This window comes from Talpa occidentalis, unplaced genomic scaffold (assembly GCF_014898055.3).
Source record: "Talpa occidentalis isolate TD23 unplaced genomic scaffold, MPIMG_talOcc4v2.1 talOcc4.12, whole genome shotgun sequence".
Taxonomy (NCBI): Eukaryota; Metazoa; Chordata; class Mammalia; order Eulipotyphla; family Talpidae; genus Talpa; species Talpa occidentalis.
In genome coordinates, this window is record NW_023601212.1 from 46,842,614 (window position 1) to 46,861,465 (window position 18,852).

At 54.6% G+C, this 18,852-nt stretch overlaps 1 protein-coding gene across 2 annotated transcripts; it reads right to left on the reverse strand.

Annotated features, from left to right (window-relative positions):
- Positions 1–1,105: 1,105 nt before the first annotated feature.
- On the reverse strand, positions 1,106–16,928 carry JAK3 (Janus kinase 3). 2 transcript variants are annotated; one of them, XM_037506142.2, is made up of 24 exons: positions 16,824–16,928; positions 14,497–14,693; positions 13,927–14,050; positions 13,465–13,576; positions 13,140–13,285; positions 12,448–12,742; positions 11,845–11,967; positions 11,589–11,746; positions 11,053–11,164; positions 10,722–10,908; positions 10,099–10,226; positions 9,776–9,907; positions 9,037–9,121; positions 8,295–8,422; positions 7,405–7,537; positions 7,174–7,325; positions 6,892–7,042; positions 6,182–6,321; positions 5,922–6,111; positions 4,855–4,979; positions 4,396–4,568; positions 3,890–4,007; positions 3,522–3,632; positions 1,106–2,357 (listed from the first exon to the last, which is right to left on the reverse strand). In XM_037506142.2, exons 2-24 carry the CDS (start codon positions 14,678–14,680, stop codon positions 2,250–2,252), a joined length of 3,315 nt encoding a protein of 1,104 aa, XP_037362039.1. In that variant the 5' UTR covers positions 14,681–14,693; positions 16,824–16,928; the 3' UTR covers positions 1,106–2,249. The 2 variants fall into 2 exon arrangements, with proteins under 2 accessions (XP_037362039.1, XP_054549334.1); XM_054693359.1 differs by having other exon boundaries at positions 14,497–14,689; positions 16,824–16,909.
- Between the last annotated feature and the right edge of the window lie 1,924 nt (positions 16,929–18,852).

The window sequence follows — 18,852 nt, forward strand, 5'->3', positions numbered from 1 at the left end:
AGAATCTCATTGTCCCTATTACTGTACAAATAAGGAAACTAGGACTCAGAGGGGGCCCAACACTTGCCCAAGATAGAGGAAGTCTGAACAGTGCCCAGGTCCCCTAATGGTCCCTGCTGCTGGGGACTGGTTGGCCAGCTCTGCCTGCCCCCACCTCAGGGTTTCCATGTACTGTTCAGGCCTGGAACAAAGCTGGATGATGAGTCAGTATCCACTTGTGCCAGCCTGGTGCTCTGGGAGCCCCATTTTTCCTGATTGTTTGTTTGCTTGCTTGCTTGTTTTGAACATTTTATTTATTTATTTTTGTGTGGAAGAACTGGGGTACAGGCCAGAGGTACGGGGGGCGGGGGTTGAGAGGATTCACTAGAGACAAAGTGGGGAGCACAACAGGCAGACTGACTGAAATACACTGCTGAGGGATGCAGCGGGCAAGACAGGAGAGGTCTGCTGCACCATGTGGGTCACCTCCATGGCCAGGCTCAAACTCTGCCATAGACCATAGTGGTGATAGCTCTGAGATTTAACCCCTAGGTCACTAGGGAAGCCCCCCATTTTTTCTTATTTTAACAAGGAGAGAAACTGAGGGTGAGAGAGGACAGTATGCTGGACCCAAGGCAATGAAGAGTCCAGAGCAGTCGTCATCTCTTCCCACAAGTCAGGCAACCTTTCTGGGCTGAAAGGTTAGGTCAGAGATTCAGATAGCTGTCTCTGTTGCGCTCTCGCTCTGTGTGTGTGCTCTGTGTACATGTGTGTCTCCCCATCTTTTCAGAAGTCCTGACAAGCACAGGAAACTGGCTGCCTCCTCCCTTCCCCCACAGGCCTCCCAACCTGACCTTGCCTTCTGCCCCCACCCCCCAGAGCATCTTGTTCTCTCCACCCACCAAGGGCCTGTAATTAGCTCCTCTAGGATGGAGCCAAGGTCAACAGCTGGGATTGGGGGGAGGGTTTCTGTCCTCCATGGCACCGGCCAGTGCCCCTCCCTACTAGCCCTTCTTCCCCAGCCTGTCCTGAGGCCCTCTTGGTGGCCCCAGAAGGGGTCTCTACCCCCCAATTCCATATCACTTTCCTTCCTGCTTCACTACCCCCAAGGCTCCACATCCTTGCATGTTCAGCCACAAGTCATTTTTGTCATTAAACTCTTTTATTCATTCAACAAACATTCCCAGAGTCCCCTCTGTGCCCACCCCAGCCCAGTTCCCAAGGAGCCGCCAAGCTGGAGGACACATAGACACCTCCCCAGCCCTAAGGTTGGCAGGGAGTAGCGGGAGCATACCAGGCGGTGTTGTAGGGAGGTTATAGCTGGAGTTTTGAGAGATGCATAGTTTTCTAGGGAAGCAGAAGTGGCAGAAAACCTTGCAAGCAGACGAGAATTGGTGGGGACTTAATCTGCACAAGACACCTTCTCACAAGCCTCTGGAAACTCTGGCATTGTTGCTGTCCATTGTCCAGGAGTCAGAGAGGGGAAGCAATTTGCCCACCATCACACAACAATTAAATGGCAGCAGTGTGGACTCCAACACCTGGACTCTTAACTCCCTATTCTGAGCCTCCTCACTCTCACTCTGCTGTCCCTCTTCCAAGAATACTTTTCCCTCCCTCAAGTGCACGAAGAACTCTTGTCACGCTCCTATGTCATTTCTTGTATGATCCTCTGGCGAGGACAGAAAGGGCCCCATGTACAGCTGGGGAAACCGAAGCCCCAGGAAACAGAACTAAAATCAGGGTAGACTGGGGCCCCAGCTTCTCACAAGATCCCAAACAGAAACAACCTCCTGTCACCAAAAGCAAATTTTCAACCAGGACAGCGACACTCGGGCTTGGGTGCCTCCAGGAAGAGGGACAGAGCTCAAGCCTGAAATCATACATTTTAAGCTATAAAAGGTCACCACTGGGAAGGAGACCAGAAGCCCAGGGCCAGGCTCTGAGAGGATGGGAGGACAGGAAAGGCTTAGATTTGGTCTCTCAATGCGCTCCTTGATGCACCTGTCTTGACTCTACAAGTTCCAGAGGCCACAAGCTGCTGTTGCTTCACAAGCCATGGGTTTCCCTCAAAATCAATGCCATTCACCCCACTCATGGGGGCGGGGGGGTCGTGAAGCACGAGGCCCAAAGAAGGGCAGCCCCCACCGAGGGTCACAGAGCCTATGAAGACTGGCCCCGGAAATCTGTGCAGGAGCTATGAAAATGACAGTGAGTGAAGCTCTCCCTCAAGACAGGCGGGGAAGGCTCAGGTCCTGCACCCCTGGATGCTACCCCTGGTTTCCAGTCCACAGTGCATCCAGCCGGGGACCCAGAGTGCTGAATGATGGCCGGTCCTGCGGGCTGGGGGCCCAGCACCACTTCATGAGCTCATGAACCTGAGAGGGTGACAGGAGACAACAAGGTTACATGTCTGAGCTGTGTGAAGGACATGGCTCCTGATCAGAGTTGCAAAACATAAGTTAGACTCCTTCCCTCCTATGCTCCAAAGTTCTCCATGGCTCTCCACGGATCTTAGAACAAAATCTCATCCTCTCCCCTGCCTCCCTCCATTCATCGCCTCCCTCCATCACCTCCTGTCTCATTCCATGCAGCCATATCTGCCCCCCATCTCTTTATTTTTTTTAAGATTTATTTATTTATGCATACAAGAGCTGGGGTACAGGCCAGAGGTGGGGGGGGGGAGGGTGAGAGGATTCGCCAGAGACAGAGCGGGGAACAGAACAGGCAGATTGACTGAAATACACTGCTGAGGGGAGCAGCGAGTGAGTCAGGAGAGGTCTGCTGCACCATGAGGGTAGCTCCCTGGCCAGCCAGGAATAGAACATGTGCTGCAGTGGCTGGAGACAGCTTCAGAGGTTGCGTCTTAACCCCTTGAGCCACCAGGGAGGCCCCCATCTCTTTATTTCAATGCACCAAGTTCATTCCCACCTCAGGATCTTTGCACTTATGGTGGCCTCCTCTGCATATGTCTCCTCCCAGCTTTCCCTGGGGGTGGGCCCCTCCTGCTCCTTCAGGCATCCATTCTGAGAAGTCCTCCCTGACACACACCCAGTCCTTTCCCCCTTCATCTCCTTCCAGGCACTGATCCCACCAGGATGTTCCTGCTAATTCCCACTGGTTACAGGGAGGACAGCGCAGTATCTGTTCTGTGGTCTGCTGGCTCCACAGGACCCAGCCCAGAGTACAGCATACAGCCAGTGCTCAATAATTGCTTGGGGCTTGAACAAATTAATTTAAGATATGTCAGACACTTACACAAAAGTTGTGAAAAACTGTAAAACTTACCACCATTAACTGAGCACCAGCTGCGTGCTCAGGCCTATGCTGAACATTGGATGGGTGTTAACGGGTCTGATCCTCCCCCACCCTGCAAAGCAGAGTCAGTCCCATTTGGAGATGGGTAAACTGAGATTGTGAAGTGTTTGTGACTTGCTCAACAGGAGAGAGCCGCAAAGAAAAGGCCAGAATCCTCACAGTCCAGCTTTTGCTCAAGATCCCCAGGCAAACCAACAAAGTGGGAAACAGAGGCAAGTGCTCACCTCAGCTGGGCAGGCAGGAGGTGCCGGCAGCCTCTGGCCCTCAGAGAGCAGCTCCAGGAGGCGGCAGAGGGCGGGGACGTCTCGCTCACATCCCATCATCCTCAGGAACTCCTGGGGCCAAGGGGGAACTGCATAAGGGAGGGGGTGGGGCCACAGGTGATGGGGGTGGGGGGTGGGGATGGCCCTCCCAGTGTCCAAAGGGCCAAGGGGTTGCCCAGATGGGGCGTCAGCCTACCTGGGGCCCAAGTTGCCTGGACAAGGTGTTCCTGAACAAAAGGGTGACGCGTGTGGGGCCAGAGTGGGCCAGGGCGTGCGAATTAGCCAAAAGGTGGAGGGAAGGAGCTGGGGACCTAGGGGTGCCGACTCACGGCTGAGGGGCTGCAGCTCTTGTCACTGTAGGTAAAGAGCTCGTACAGGACGACTCCGAAGCTCCAGACGTCCGACTGGCGCGAGAAGATGTTGTCGGAGAGGGACTCGGGGGCGTACCTGGCGGGGACAAGGAGGGCTTGGATGAGGCAGAGGGTGGGGAAAGGCGCGGTCCTGGGCTGGGAAGCCGGTGGAGTCTGCGGGGGCTGTGAGAAGGTCAGTCCCAGCCCGGGGCTCAGTTTCCCTAACTGTGAATAGGGGAGCAGATTCTCCAGTCCTTTGGCAGGTCTGGGAGGGGCCTGGGCGCGGTCAGAGCACAGTTTGGGGGGCGGGGTTGGTGCGCGGACAGAGAGGGGCGCGGCCCGCGCGGGGGGCGAGCTGGGGGCTAGAGGGGCGGGCGGGCTCTGAGCGCAGGGACCCGGCCTGGGTAGTCCGGAGGAGGCGAGAGGCCGGGACAGTAGCATCGGGGGAGGGGCCCGGGGTGAGGCGAGGAGGGAAAGGGTCTCACCAGAAGATGGGACTCTGGCCCGGCTCGCGGACCACGTAGTAGTCCTTGTCTACGGGCAGCAGCTTGGCGAGACCGAAGTCTGCGATCTTGACGTGAGTCTCGCTCTCCACCAAGATGTTGCGTGCGGCCAGGTCGCGGTGCACGCAGCGGCGGGAGCCCAGGTACTCCATGCCCTGAGGAGTGGTAGGCGGGGTGATCACGGGTACCGATCCGATCCCATGACAACCCAACAGGGACCCCCAAGCCTGACCTGGAATCCAATCTCGACCACAGCTCTACCCAGACTCCAAGCCTAACCCTGCACCAACTCATCCTGCACTCCAGTTGTGAGCGTACCTCTAACTGAACCCCATCTCCGACCCGACCTGGACCCCAAACTTCAGCCCTCAGCCTTCCCCGCAACTTCACTGAGACCCTCAGCTAGCCCCGGGGCGCCCAACAGTCTCACGCAGGCCCCACCTTGCAGATCTGCGAGGCGTAGAGAAGCAGGCGGCCAGCGTCTAGCCGCGCGCGGTGCCTCTGCAGGAAGTCGCGCAGGCAGCCGCTGGGCACATACTCCATGACCAGCCGCAGACTCTGGCGGCCTGGGGGATGCCGTGGACATCGGAAGGGGTCACCACAAGGCCAAACTCTGTCTACTCCCCCACCCCATTTTTCCCCGGTTAAAATGGGACCTTAGGTCCCTCTGGGCATTTTTGCAAAATTTTTGCTGCTTTTTGCAAAATGTAAACAGCAGCAATGATACTTGTGGCTAATGTCTCCAGAGTACTTTCTACAATATACAATGGACCCTGGAACAATGCAGCGGATTAGGGGCACCCACCCCCACATAGTGGAAAATCTGCCTACAACCGCTGTCCATACCATGGGTTCCACACTGGAGAATTCAACCAACACCTGAAGTTGGTTGAATTTTTGAAAGTAGAACCTTAATAGGAAAAAAAAAGGGTGTATAAGTGGACCCTTACAGGCCAAACCCATGTTGTTCAAGGGTCAACTATACATAAATTTATTAAACCTCACAACCAGTTTTTCAATGGTGAAACTGACACTCAGGACCTCCCGGGTGGCGCAGCGGTTGAGCGCTGGGTTGCGACGCAGACTTTGCGGTGCCGGTTCGATCCCCGGCTGCTCCCCGGCCAACAGAGGAGGGTCCCACATGGTGCGCAGACCTCTCCTGCCGCCCGCTGCTCCCCTCAGCAGTGTACTTAGGTCCTTCTGCCTGCTCTGCTCCCCGCTCTGGCTCTGGTGAATTCTCTCACCCTCCCCATGCTTCTGATTGTACCCAGTGCTTGTATAAATAAATAAATAAATAAATCTTTAAAAAAAAAGAAACTGACACTCATCAAGGTTAAGTCACCTGTCCAAGGTCGCTAATCTAATAAGGGATACAGATGAAATTCAAACCAGTGATAGGTCTGAATCTGGATACAGAAGAGAATCAGGCCTGTCACTGGTGGTGTTCCCAGACCACCCACAAGTGAAGACTTGTGATGTGAAGAGTACCCACTAGGGAGGTGGCTCACCTGGGCCATAGCTGACACCCCGGTACTTGACAATGAAGTCACTGTGGAGGGCTTTGAGGATCTGGATCTCCCGCTGGAAGTCCCTCTGCTGCTCTGGCCCGCTATGCTGCAGCTGCTTCACGGCCACCAGAGCACCTGTGTTGTCTCCCAGAGGGTCATAGCGGCATAGTTCCACACTGCCAAAGTTGCCCTGGGGGACAGCAGGGCTGGTATCCGTGTGCCTGGTGCAGCCCTGTCTTCCCCAGTCCAGTCCATCTCACCTTGCCCAGCTGCGAGATGTACTTGAGGTGTCTCTCCTCGAAGATGGTGGGGTCCTGGGAGGCATAGAGCTGGGCGCCATTCCACAGCCCATCACGGGGTGCCAAGGTCCCAGGTGTGGGGTCTGAGAGGAGCTCATAATCTGGGGGCATGGGTGGTGAATGAGCAGTGCACTGGATGCCACTCCTGAGCTGACTTGTTTGACCTCCCTCTACATGCTTCCCTTCACTGTGCATTAGGGTGGGACCACTACAAGTCAAAGGATACTTTGCGGGCGCTGGCAAAATTCTTGCATTCAAGGATGTGCCTCCTGGCACATCCCCCTTGTGCAGTGCACACCCTGTGCAAGCACGTATGGCTATGGAGATGAAAGAGCATTTCCCAGACTCCAGTGCAATGAGATGTGATCACATGGCTGAGCTCGGGGTGATGAGGGAGATGTGTTGGGTGCCCCTTCAGGCCTGGCCCATGGAAATGTAGCAAGGGACCCTGCACAATCTCTCTCTTGTCTGCAGAGGATTCAACAGGAGCTTCAGGTCATTTTTACTCTTGAGTTGAGGGGCATGTTTGTCACAGCAGCTGTCCTTGCTCATGCTATTACAGTCACTAAACACACCCATCTTGCCAGTCAGGTATAAAGAGGGGCGCTCTGTGCAAACCTCCCACTGGGTCTGACATGCAACCTGCCCGCCCTGCCCAGCCCTGTAGGCACCTGAAGTGATGAGGCTGTTGAGGTCACGGATGACAGCTCGGAAGGAGGGCCTTAGGCCTGGCTCATAGGCCATGCACTGTTGGATGAGCAGGGCCAGCTCTGTCCACTTGGGGGCTGGCAGTTGTTGTCGTCCCTCATAAAACTGGAGTTTCTGAGGGCAGGAGAAGGGGCTTATCACCCTCAGAGGACCCCACTGGACCTGCCCATCCACCCCCAAGAAGACTCCAGTCCACCTTCTCTCATGTGTGGGCTCTCAAGGCCATAAGGCTCTCAAGGTCTGACCTTGGCAGGATCCAGTGTACTGATGGGCATTGTGACACCACTGAACACCTCCCAAACTGTGGCACCGAAGCCCCACTTGTCAGCTTCCAAGCCAAGTGTCCGGGCCTCCTGGAGACACTCAGGGGCCACCCAGGGGATCCTGTCAGTGAGCACTGGAGGGATGGGGATAGGGTCAGTGATCTGCTTCCTTGCCCCATGAGGCCCCCCCTTCCCCTACCCCTCAGCACTTACTCTCCAAGCTTAACACAGTGGGGCTCACACCAGGGTCACTCAGCTTGATGAAAGGTGGGCTCCCATCACCCCCCTCGCGAGCCAGGAGCACCTTCCGGGCTGAGACATTGCCATGGGGAAGGCCTTTATCTTCCTAAGTGGATCCAGCAAATGGGAACACCAAAGGTTTGATGAATGAATATTCTGGCTGGCAAACTCCTAAACATTCTTCACCACTAGTACTGCTTGTGGGTAGTACTCCAACATTTTTGCTAGATTCCTGGCATCCTGTCTTGGCTTCTTTGTTCTGTGTAACCTGATTGTGTCCCTTCCCTTCTCAAACACCTCTTCTCTACACCAAGTCTCCCCACTTGCCTTTAGGATAAAGTCAAAGAGCATTCAAGGCTCTTTGAGATCCAGCCCTCACTCATTCTTCCCATGAGCTTCCACATGCCCATCCTGGCCTCCTGCCCACTGGACTGCCTGGTACACCCCAGGACATGGGACATGCCTTCTTTGCCCAGGCTGTCCCCTCAACCTGACATGCTCTCCTCCCTTTCTCCTCTCGATGAACTACTCAAGCTTTAAGTCCCTAGCTCCTTCCTCTGGGAAGTCTTGTCCTGTGTCCAGTCTCATGGCTCATAATGTCCCCCAGAATTCCACATGTTCCCTTGTGTTCTCACACCTCTGCTCCTGGACACATGCTGTTGCCTCAACTAAAATGCCTTCTCGTCACCCCCAGCTCACACCATTACAGTCACCAAGCACACCAATCTTGCCAGTCAGGTACACAGAGGGGCTCTGTGCAAACCTCCCACTGGGTCTGACATGTCACCCTGCCCACCTTGCCCAATCTCAGTTGCTCCCCCACCCCTTCAAATGGTGGGCAAAGCAGGCAAAGGAGCACTCACCAGATAGTTGAGGGCATAAGCCAGCTGTTTGGTCACCTGCAGCTTCCAGCTGGCTGGAACCAGGTGGCCACACTTACGCAGATACGTGTCCAGGGCTCCCAGGTGTACAAATTCCTGCACCATGATACCTGGGAGCAGCAGAAAAGGGGAGTGTTGGGAGGCAGCGCTGCTTTCTATTTGCCAGAAATGCCTGGAAGGTGCTATCTCATCTCCAGCCCTTGGCACATTCTGTCTTCTGCCTCGAATATTGTCCTTCTCTTCCGTAATTCCTACTTATCTTTGCTTACCCAGAATCAATGCTAGACATGTAAGCAAGGTTAGTGACTCTGACCACCCAGGGTCTCCCATTGCCCCCATCACACATGGTCACTTATCACCCTCCCCATTCTGTCATGTTCTATGCTATGTGCCCGCTCCTGGCATATCCTGCTAAATAGTTGGTGAGCTGGACCTGAGATGGAGGCTCGGAGGGGTAATGTAACCCATGCAAAGCTGCAGAGTAGGGGCACAGCAAGTGAGAGTGGAACCCAGGTCTGGCTGACTTGAGGTAATCCTTGGACTTGGATATTGGTGGGAGCCTGGAGCTACTGCTCAAGGCATGACAATCAAGGGACGTGGGGGCAGAGTTACGGTCCTTGGTGGATACAAGCCCCCCACCATGGTGGGCTCTGGGTGTACATTGCTGGTGACGCTGTAGATGGGCCCAGTGTGGCAAGGAGTGGGGAGTGGGGGAGTTTCTCACTGTCTTCAGCCATGCACACGCCATGGAGCAATACAAGGTGCTGGTATGACACTTGGCTCATCAGGCTTGCTGCTTCCAGGAATGACTTAGGGGTGGGAGGAAGAAAGGAGAAATGACATATGAGTTCCTCCCAAACATGGGTCAGAACAAGAACCCCAAACTTGCCACTCACAAACCTGCTCACAAGCTAACTTAAATGCTGGTCAAATCACTTGGATCCAGCTGTGCCTGGATCTAGCCATGCCTGAAAGTTTCTATCCCACAAGCCTCCTGGGGTCCTAGGATCCACCATTAATGCACACAGCACTGTGTCATGATCTTCTCATAGGAGATGGACGCACCTCCTATAATCTGCCTCGTCTGTCATGCAGAAGTGAAAGAGTCAGAGTTTGAGAAGGGATCCTCCTCCTTCCTCTGCATGGCCTGATGTCTGCTAGTACTCCACCCACATTCCTCCTTGCCTCCCCCTTGTTGTCTCCTCCCCAGCCCCCATCCTCCTCTCCACTCCTCAAACGTGCCAGGCTCAGCCCTGCCGCAGGACCTTTGCCTAGGCTATTCATGCTGTCTGGTGTACTCTTTCTGTTCGCATCTAAATGTCCTGATCTTTTTGTGTTTCTCAGTTTGGAGATGCTGTGGCTACATTTCCATTGTTTTTAGATGCCGTGTGTTTACTTCTCTGAACCCATGGCCCTCTCTCAGCCAGCCTGGTGCCCAAAGGCCTGGTCTCCACCCTGCTCACTTCCATGCAGTTCTTGTGCTTGGCCTCCATCACTTTGAGCAGCACCTCCGTGTCCCGGGACTCCCCATCCACGGTCTCATGGCGACAGCCCCGGTAAATCTTGGTAAAGGACCCGTGACCCAGGTTCTCATGCTAGAGGGAGGGGGGAAAAGATTGGGGCTGCTAAGAGTCCTGGCCCCAGGATGTGTGCTGGCCATATTTTACAGACAGGGAAATAGAGGCACATGAGATTATGTCACACGCCAAAGGCCACACAGCAGGGTCAATGTAGACCCCACCTGTGGATCCCAACTGATGTCCTCCCATTTCCTGCAGCCCCTTACCCACTCCAGGCTGTCGGTGGGGATCTTGTGAAACGTCATCTGACTCAGCTGGCATTGCGATTGGGACTGAATGGGGGATGATGTGGGCAAGCTGCAATCTCTCCGGACCACAATCAGGTTGGATTTTTCTATGGGGAGGAGGTAGAGGGAAAATTATCAGAGGTCAGAAGTGAAAGGTCCTCCAAGCTTTGCTTACTCTCTGTCTTAGTTTGGGTTTTCCCTCAGAACTCCCAGCCAACCCTGAGGTGAAGACGCAGGGGCACATGGTTTATTTGAAAAGAGATACCAGGAAGTTTTCCTGGGACTGGGGAATAAGAGAGAGGGAAGGAACTCTGCAAGGAGCACCAGTGAGCAGGTAAGGCTGTGAGCAACCAGGCCTCAACCAGTCTTGCTAGGTGTGAGCTCAGACTTGTCCCATCTGAGAGGTTTGTCTGAGAGTGAAATTCACTCAGAAGAAGAGGCAAGAGCTGGAGACAGTGTGCTAGTAACATCACACGGATCCAGTTGTGCCTGGATCTAGCTGTGCCTGAAGGCAACACTATCCCATGAGTCAATAGATCCACCTTCACCTGCAGTTTCTGCCACTTATCACACAATAGCTGGGACAGATGGGAGAAGTTCACCTTTGGGTTTTGGGGTGCAGCAGAAGGTGAGGTTCAGTGCAACCCCATCCACATGCAGTCCACCATCCCGGCAGGCTGACAGGAGCGCTCGAAGACTGCTGTGGGAATGCCCAATACCAGCGAGGGAGAAGGTTCCCGTTGGGTGACACCGGATGAGGCATCCCTTGTAATCAGGTCCCAGGGAGGTCTGCAAGGAGAAGGGATTCCTGAGTGACAGTGGACAGCAGTCTCTCCCTCACCCCCTATTCCTCCAGCATCCCGTCTCTGGGCCTTTGTATATACTGTTCCCTCCACCAGAAATGCTTTGCCCCTACCCCCATGATGAGCCAACCTGGACACAGACAGTGAGGAGGAAACTGTCAAAATCCTGGGGGCTTCGGCGGAGAAGGTAGGAACCTGGAAGTGAGCCCCCAGTCTTGAGCTTGTTGATGGCAAAATCCAGACTGCAGGGGCAGATTGGAAGGAAAAAAGAATCCAAGACAGAAAGTCAGAGAAATGGAGGCAGAGAAACCTAGGTGGACCTGGGTTCCAATTCAGGTCTCTATGAAGCCTTAGGACTCTTCCCATACAATACCCCACTCCCCGACCTCCCCACTTATAAAATGAGCCAAATGCCAGCACCTCTGCTGGGGGATTAAACAAGATTTCAAGCCAGACACCCCATCCATCCCCAGGAATGGCCTTGGGGCCCCAGGGGGAGGGGGGAGGAGGAGGCAGAGAGAGGGAAGAGATGGCAGCCTCACTGAGCAACAACTATGCACCAAGTGCTGTTTGAGCGCTTGACACCTTGTCCTGGTCTCCTGAGAACTGAGAACACTGAGCGCTGGTGGGTCTGCTTCAGAGATAGCCAAGGGGGCAGGTCCTTACGTGATGGGGCCATGGCACTGCTCAGCTACCTCCTCCAGCAGCCTCGGGGGTGCCACCTCCTTGCAGAAGTAGTGCCGGGAGTCGGTGGTCAGTCGGAAGTAGCCGTCCACAAGTGCCACGAAGGATAAGGCCTCCGGCAGCCCTGGGAACTCAGCCTCCTGCAAGGACCTGCGTCAGGGCCCACTGCGGACTGAGGGCAGGGGTCTGTGTCCTTGCCCTCAGGATACATCGGGAGAGAAGGGCGTCCAGCACCCACCAGGATCTGGTTGTCTGTCCTGGTAATGGTGACCAGACGATGCTCCCCGGCCAGGCCGGCGTGCTGGGCCTGCTTGATGCTGATATCCACGATTTCTGGAAAGTCGCAGAAGGGCTGGAGGACCTGGAGTGGACAAGAAGATTGATGGGGTAGGGGGTTCCCGCCCTCTCGGAGATGTTAATCCCTCTTGGAAGCTAAGCCCCCAAAGACCCACTCGCACGAGCCCACCCATTCCAGCCCTCCCTACCCCTTCTTCCAACACCACCCTGCCATGCCCCAACTTTTCCACCAACCCCACCCCTCCCCGCCCATCTTCATATTTCTCTGCCAAACCCCACCCCCTTCACCAGTCCCTCCGTGAGCTCCACCAGTCCTGACCAGCGATCCCCCACCCTTAGTCTTGCCTCTTCCCTCCACCTACAATTAGTCCCGCCCCAAACCCCACCTACCCAACTAGCCCCTTCCCTTCTGGCCCTGCCCATTTTTAATTCCCGCCCCACCCTAAATCCTTCCCGCTCCCCCCATCACCCCGCCCTCCCCGGCCCCGCCCCTCGCATGCTGCCTCCTCTCCGGCCCCGCCCCTGCCGCGTGGTCTGCCCTCACCTCCTGTCCTGCCGGGCTCCAGGCGATGCCGCTGACCCCCGCCACGCAGAGCAGCCCCTGCGCATCCTGAACCCCAGCGGCCCCAGGGAGGCCCACGCAGAAGGTCTCAGCGGCCCTGGCCGGATCCAGCCGCTCCAGGTCGATGATGTACTTGGCCATGAGCGAGTGCCTGTCTGCCTGGCAGGCGGCCACGCGGTTCAGGGCGCGTAGAACCGTCCTCCGGATACGCTTCCGCGTCACGAAGCTCAGGCCTTGGATCAGGTCCCGCAGGCCAGGGGGCAGGCAGACCTTGTAGCTGCGTGTAGGGGGTGTGGACCCTCAGTGTGGGAGAGGGGTCTCCTCAGAGACAGACAGGGACACACACAGGCCCTGGTTTTAGTCGAGAGGCTGGAATGTGAACTGTATGTGAGCCACACAGAGGGACACTCATGGGGCCAAGGCTTCAAGGTGGGCAGGTCCTTGGAGACAGACAGGAGGACACTTAGGCCTCTCGCTACAGGGGACAGGACTTCCCTCCCGCTGGAGCCTCAGTGGGAGACTGGAGCTGAGTTGGGGGAGCCTGGGTCACAAGGACATACTTCAGGCTTGTAGGTGGGACACCCATGGGGACCCAGGCTCAGATGATGTCCTGGCAGGGTAACACTCACTCACTTCCAGGTAGAGGCTAGATGCCACCACCTGGAAGCCCTCACCTGATGGTCTTCAGCAGGTCTCTGGGCCGCTGGGCCTGCTCACAGGCCATCCGGGCAAGGTCTAGCACCGCGAGACTGAGACACTCGCCCTGCTCCTTGAGGCCGAGGCCCACGGGGAGACGGCCGCTCACCAGGTCAGTGCGATGCTGGGGGCCAGTCACAGCCCAACCGTGAGCCCTGATGTTGCCCTTTGGAGCCCCAGCCCTGTGCTGACTCCCAAAGTCTGGGCAGCCAGAGGGAAGGTTAGCCAAGACCACCCAAATACGAGCCCCAATGTTGCCCGTTGGACCCCCATCCCTGCACAGAGCCCCACACAGACCCCCACCTGGGCAAAGAGGTGTTCTAGGACTGGCAGGTCAAGGATGGCGCTGGCCAAGTCCTTCCGTAGCCCAAAGCGGTGGCACTTCTCCAGTCCATACCAGTTGGGGAAGTAAAAGCTGAGGAAAAGGAGGGGACCATGAGTGAGGGAGTCACTGGCCTCAGCAGGAATGAGGGTCCGGGGGAGGTGGAAGACTGTGTCAAGACCTCACAGAGCCCAGAGTTTGCCACCAATTTGCTGTGTGGTTTAGGCAAATAATCCACCCTGTGGGCTCAGTTTCCTCATCTATGAAGTGAGCAATGATCATGTGAGCAATGATCATGCACCCACCAGGAGGTCCAAGGACATGATAAGATTGTGGGGATCACTGTTGTTTTATTCCCCCATTTCTTCACCCCTGGCAAAAAACATGCTATCCTCGTATTTAACCCACACCTGTGGGAGGACACAGGGGAGGGGGCTTCCTACCGGAGCCTGTAGACAAGGACCTGGGTGCCCGAGTCCTCCACAGAGAAGATGTGGCTTGGTGGAAACCAGCAGGACAGGTCCTCCGTGGCCAGAGCAAAGAGAGAGTGATACACGGGCAGAATACCTGAGGAAACACCCCATCAGCTCCCTTCTGAGCCTCTCCATCTGTCCCCTGCAGAGCAGCCATGGTTGTCCCCACAATGTCCCACAGGGCTTTCTCATTTTCAGTTATGATATTGAGTCCACCCCTGCTCATATGCAATCTAGAGTTCCCCATAGCCCTCAGGAGAGTTGTCATGCATTCAGCCTGTTTCTGGGGGAGCCCTTGCCCCTCTCCTCAGAGCACCTTCCATTGTACTCTTTACCTGGAAGGATGACCTGCTGCCTTCCCTCATGTGCTATCACACCTTTGAGTTTTTCCACAGGTGGTTCCCCATGCACCCTCCTCATTTACCAAACTCCTACTCATCCTTCAAAACCCCAACTCCAATGCTGACTTCACTGGCCAGTAATTCCAGCTCCCACCCAATACAGGCCTCCTTCTGGCCTAGCTTTTAGGGATCCACTCACCACTGGCCTTAGCAGCCTGAACACATAGCTCTTCAGCTGAGTGGTCCCCAAAGGAGAAGGATAGACACTTCGGAGGTCCAGGACCCCGAGGGGGCAACAGCACGTGTAGTGTGCCAGCCTCTGAAGATGAGAGGCTGCAGGAGCGCTGAGAGATCAGGGGTGTCTCCTCACTCGGAGGTGCCATGATTGCAGTCTGCCTGGACACAAAAAGAGGTAGCTCCTCAGTTCTGGACAGAGGGGAGGAGGTTACAAATCCTATTGGGTGGGGGCCTCCCTGGTGGTGCAAGGGATTAAGACACAACCTATGAGGCTATCCGCAGCCATTGCAGCATGAGTTCAATCCCCAGCCAGGGAGCTACCCACATGGTGCAGCAGACCTCTCCTAACTCTCCCACTGCTTTCCTCAGCAGTGTGTTTCAGTCAATTTGCCTGTTCTGTTCCCCTCTCTGTCTCTGGTGAATCTTCTTACCACCACCCCCACCCCTCTGACCCCCGCATCTCTGGCCTGTACCTCAGCTCATTTGTATAAATAAATAAATCTTTAAAAAAAAATTCTCTTGGGTGGAGAATGGGGTGCCTACTGCTGGGTGAGGTAGGGTTAGAGCTGGGGAGATAGGGAGGGAGAGAAGGAGGGAGGAAAGGAGGGGCAGGGGAGAGAGAAGGCTAACACACAGAGCATTAAGGTGGGTCAGAGCTATAAACCCCCAGACCAGAACTATACTGGGAACTGGAAGATATTCTGCACGCCATTTTTTTTCACATGTATCCTAGATGCTTGTCGATACCCAGGCCAGACATCTCCAGTCAATCTGCAGCATTGACTCAAGACCCCAATAAATCCTTGCCTCCAATAGGCACGAGCAAAGGCTCTCAAATGTACAAATTTGTCCACCAGGAAGTATATGGGTACTGACTTGTGTACATGAGAATTTAAGGGGACAGGGATCTCTGTCACTCCTTTTGGGTCTGGGGAACTCAAACATTTCTAGGACTGGGGCTGGAAACTTCTGCACCTGGTATGATATGTGTCTTGTCGGCATATGCAGTCTGCCAGCTCAGCCAACAGGTCTCTGCCTCTACTTTTCCACCATCTCTGCCCCTTCATCACCTTTGCCATTTAGTCCCCTATTGCACTTTCATATGCCCCCTCAGGCATACAAAGGACACTTCTAGGATGGGTTAGGAGGAAAGCACCCGCCTTATTTCTAGGTGTTCCACACCTGCCAAATTCCATCTTTCTCTCCTGCTCTGGGGGACCCAGAACTCAGGACCCCTGGCTGGCTGGGACAAGGGATTGGCCTTGGAGTCCAGTGAGGAAATGGGAGGGGGGGTGGGGGAAAGATGACTAAAATCCACTTGAATTGAACTGAATGAAGAAGATACAAATAAAACACTGGGGGAAAGTTTGCTACAAAATAACAACGGGGGTGTGAAGTTGGACAACATTAATGAGGTATTAACACACAGGGACTGTAAGTCTGGGTCAGGCCTGAGGGTGGGTGATGACCCTGGACACTGGGTTCAAACCTTAACCCCACCATATGCTGGCTTCTGCTGGCCCTCAGCTTTCTCAGGTGTGAAATGGGCTGACTCCCTATGTTTGCAGAACCTGTCCAGCCAAGAGTCAACACATTCAATCTGGAGTCATGAGCACAATTTTTGGTAATGGGCCAGCAGGTATTGGACAAATGCCAGCTAAGTCAGGCAGGAAAGTCCCCTGGCACCGTGGGGTGTGGTGGTCCTGTGTGTCAGGAAGTGAGGGGGGGACCTCTTATCACAGCTCCCAGACCGTGATCTAGAATGCTTCCAGCCCCAGGAGCCAAGGGTCTTGCCTCTCCTACAGAATTCATGAATGCTGTCTTATTTCTAACACTAACTTGATGTTGCACCTTCTATAAAGGGAAAGGCAGAGAATGTCTTCAGCTTAAAATAAATCTTAACGATTATTTAAGAAAAAATGGAAAATTAGAGGTCGTGTCGGGGCCCAGAAAAATACCCTTGTTTAAACACTAAAAGACGCACATCCGGAGTAGGGAAGGTTGGTCACCCTCCGGCCAGGGGCCGGCAGGAGCTCCCGGAGCATGCGCAGTGATTCGTGGCACTAAGATTTGGGGGCCTCGTTTTATGTAAGACAAAGCCGAGACCCAAAGAGGAAAAACCTTTGCCAGAGACCACACGGCCTCCCTGCTCGAGTCTGTCTGGCAGCTTTCCTCGGAAGAAAGGCCTGAAAGACAGACTTCCTTCCCCCGGCCCTGCCACCCCCAGCCACACTCCCCCTACTCAATGTTGTGCCCACCAAGCCCCATGGCATCATCACCAGCTCTTACCTGGCCGGTGGGGACACTGGGCAGATATCAGGAGGGGAAGGCAGGGCGGCAGCAAGAAGAAAGTCCCGCTGGCTCCTTCCTGTGTGGGCCCCTCGACTTCCTGAGTCGCTGACAATTACCGAAAGTCATGGCAGTGAGGGGACTGGGATGGGGGTGGGGACATGAGAGGGCCCAGCCGGGGAGGGGTGGAAAGTTCCGGAAGCCTCAAAAGCCATGGCCCTGCTCAAACAGGCTGCTGGAGATCCCAGACTCAAGGGAAGTGTCCAGGTCACATGGGGTGTCAGCAGGCTCCCCACCCACTCTCTGTGGGGCCCTGGCAACACCCAGTTCCCAGGGTCTCAGTTTACCCATCTGGAACATGTATGGATTGAGCCCCCAGTGAAAAATAAGAGACCTGGGCTGCATCTGCCCAGGAAAGAGGCAGGAAGTTGTCCTATTCAAATTTTCCTTCAAGGTATTCCTTACCTGAGACCCTGGGAGGGCTAATAACTCCCTTCTGTGCACTGTGGCCCAGCCCAGCCCTAAAACCCAGCAAACCACACAGAACAGGTCTGTCCTGGGCTCACTGTCTAGTCTGGCAGGCAGCAATTCATAATTTTGGTGCCTGCAAGGAAACCACCAGGATGATGGGATAGGCACAGCCATGTGTGCAGAGGCCACATCCACCCATCCATCAGTTGGGTTGGGATCAAAAGCAGAACAAGGAAAGAGCACTCCTGGTTGAGGACATGGCAAGGGCAATGGTCCCAACGAGGAAGTGAGCCAAGCAGTTTGAGTAGAGAGTAGCCAGGAGGAGTCAAAGAGGGAAGGGCTGGGAGGTGGTCAGCTGGGGCTGGATCACAGGGGGTCTGATTGATTTTTTTTAACATCCCTGAGGCTATCATGCATAGAGGAGTCAGGAGGTCTAGAAAATGTCCAGAAGAGACCAGAACCTGTGTTCTTAGTAGGGCACAAACCCAGAAAGTAGCACTTTGGGGAGAGATTTTAGAGGTCTCTTTCATCTCTAATGGCTTTGGTATCTATATTGTGGACTTTAATTAATTCAATCACCCAGAGATACTTATTGGGCAAGGTTGGAAGGCATTGAGGGCCCAACAGGGGACAGAGCAGACCCCTCTCTGCTGGTGAAGCTAAAGTTCTAGTGGACAGATGACAATAAACAAGTTACCACCCATTGACTGTTTCAGCGGCAGTAGGGGCCAGATGGCCAGGGGAGACACTGAGTCTGGGAAGGCTTCCTGGAGGATAGTTAAATCCAATGATACCTGGGATTAGCCAGAGTGTGACCCAGAGCACCAATAGAGGGTAAAGTCCAGGCAGAGGTCAATATTCCTGAGAAGGGCAGGGTGGCAAGCACACTGACACGGAGATTTGTCAGAGGAGCAGAGGAGCTGGTAGGATCTTGTGGATGGAGGAAAGAGGTGTAGGTCTCAGTGGGAGCCACAGCAGGCTTGTGGCAGGAAGTGCTGCACAGCAGCTTAGCATAATGTGTTTTCTTTTACTTCCTGGGTGGCTTCAGCAGAAAGGAATGCAAAATGTGTACTCCAGCCCCTGACCCTGGAACAGAGGCACCCCACCCTCCAGGAAGGAGGTTGAATTTTATGCCCCTGACAGAGCTAGTGTGATGATGATGTGGCATTTTGAAAATAAACAGAAGGGGTATAGAATCAAGACAGAGGTGTACCCTAGCCTTCAGGTGCCACTGGAAATTATGGGTAAAGCACCTAGAACTTGCCCAAGAAAATACTGGGAACTTTAGTAATGTAAACATCCCAAATTCTCTGCCAGTAAAAAGTTTACAAAAACAAAGAATTTATAAATGAACTCGGAAACAAAGGTAGACTCATCATGGATAAAATATCTTTATTATATAAGCAATTCTTAGAAAACAATAAGGAGGGCCTCCCCAGTGGAGCAGCAGGTTGAGCTCAGCGGGTTAAGCACAGCACTGTGAAACTGTCCGCAGCCTCTGCAGCAAGGGTTCGATTCCTGGCTGGTGAGGAAGATACCCACATGGCGTGGCAGACCT

Bases quoted from the DNA above. Each gene is read 5' to 3' on its own strand.
- JAK3 (XM_037506142.2), bottom strand. From the start codon at position 14,680: ATGGCACCTCCGAGTGAGGAGACACCCCTGATCTCTCAGCGCTCCTGC. The intron at 11,968-12,447 runs GTGAGGGCAGAC...TGTCCACTCCAG, and splicing joins GGAGCCCGGCAGGACAGGAG to GTCCTCCAGCCCTTCTGCGA. The intron at 7,043-7,173 runs GTCAGACCTTGA...TCCTGCCCTCAG, and splicing joins GTACACTGGATCCTGCCAAG to AAACTCCAGTTTTATGAGGG.